The sequence below is a fragment of the Centropristis striata genome, chromosome 15, assembly GCF_030273125.1.
Source record: "Centropristis striata isolate RG_2023a ecotype Rhode Island chromosome 15, C.striata_1.0, whole genome shotgun sequence".
Classification (NCBI taxonomy): Eukaryota; Metazoa; Chordata; class Actinopteri; order Perciformes; family Serranidae; genus Centropristis; species Centropristis striata.
The window spans coordinates 2,627,534-2,629,158 of record NC_081531.1 but is presented as its reverse complement, the minus strand read 5'-3'; the positions used below and the strand labels follow the sequence as shown (position 1 = coordinate 2,629,158).

The window sequence follows — 1,625 nt, the reverse complement described above, 5'->3', positions numbered from 1 at the left end:
CTAACTGTTAGCACATACACACTGTACTGCTACAGAGCTAACTGTTAGCCTGTTAGCACATACACACTGTACTTTCACAGAGCTATCTGTTAGCCTGTTAGCACATACACACTGTACTGCTACAGAGCTAACTGTTAGCCTGTTAGCACATACACACTGTACAGCTACAGAGCTAACTGTTAGCCTGTTAGCACATACACACTGTACTGCTACAGAGCTAACTGTTAGCACATACACACTGTACTGCTACAGAGCTAACTGTTAGCCTGTTGGCACATACACACTGTACTGCTACAGAGCTAACTGTTAGCCTGTTAGCACATACACACTGTTCTGCTACAGAGCTAACTGTTAGCCTCTTAGCACATTCACACTGTACTGCTACAGAGCTAACTGTTAGCCTGTTAGCACATACACACTGTACTGCTACAGAGCTAACTGTTAGCCTGTTGGCACATACACACTGTACTGCTACAGAGCTAACTGTTAGCCTGTTAGCACATACACACTGTACTGCTACAGAGCTAACTGTTAGCCTGTTAGCACATACACACTGTACTGCTACAGAGCTAACTGTTAGCATTTTGCTACTGTGCTACGGCGCTGCTCGTCTCCTCCACCTCGCTACGACACCAGATTGCACTATGAAAGGGCAGAATATCACTTCTTCTTCCCAGGATCACTATGAACGCCTGAAGGTGAAAAGCCGCCACAGATCTTTCCAGAAATATAGCGAGACATTTACCGGACCGAACTATGAAAGGGGCTTATGTTTTGATACCATATGTTACATACAAGTGGTGCTAAATTAGACCTATTCATTTATTTATTAATTTATTTGAGAATGGATTAAAATAAAATCCCAGAGTCGGACACGGAGACCTTCAGAACAGCAGAAACATGTTGTGATCTGGTTTAAAACACTTTTGACATTTTGCAGATTTGAGTATCAACCAGCATCAAATGTCAACATTACTACATAAATAAATGTCCTAATTATTATAATAATAATAATAATAATAATGATGTGTTTGTGTTTCAGGGACTTTGTGGAGCAACATTATGTGTCTCTGAAGAAGTCCAACCCAGATTTCCCGATCCGGATCAGAGAGTGTTCTGGAGTCCAGGCCCGGGTCTGGGCCCGATACGGTCCGTTCCACACGCCACTAACTAACACACAACAATAATAATAACAATAATAAACATATTAATAATAATATGTATCGTTTGTGTTCAGACTTTGGTAAAGAGAGCAGCGTCTCCGTGGAGAACATGTCAGCTGATCAGGTGGCCGGAGCTCTGCAGAGTCTGGCTCAGTCCAAACCCTGAACCCCCCCCCCCTCCTGCTGGAATGGTTCAGTCCAAACATTCTCCTTATTGTAAATGTGTTGATATGAATAAACTCAATGTTATTAATGTCACTCTGCTTCCTGCTGCTTTATATTTATTGTTACAGTTAATTTGACTCATTAAACTGGAGTAAATACATTTACTCAGGTAGAATACTTAAATATTTCCATTTTATGTCACTTTATTCTTCGACTCAGCTACATTTTAAAGGCAGATATTGACATTTTAAGTTACTTTTCAGGTCGAAATTTAACATGCATTTTTTTTATTATTAT

At 40.4% G+C, this 1,625-nt stretch overlaps 1 protein-coding gene across 1 annotated transcript in view; it reads left to right on the top strand.

Annotated features, from left to right (window-relative positions):
- The window catches only part of ndufa2 (NADH:ubiquinone oxidoreductase subunit A2), a 3,668-nt gene extending 2,258 nt beyond the window's left edge, over positions 1-1,410 (top strand). The window contains exons 2-3 of the mRNA XM_059352014.1: positions 1,043-1,149; positions 1,238-1,410. Of these exons, the coding sequence (XP_059207997.1) occupies positions 1,043-1,149; positions 1,238-1,329 (199 nt within the window). The 3' untranslated portion in view covers positions 1,330-1,410. The remainder of the gene's footprint in view (positions 1-1,042; positions 1,150-1,237) is intronic.
- Positions 1,411-1,625: the final 215 nt, after the last annotated feature.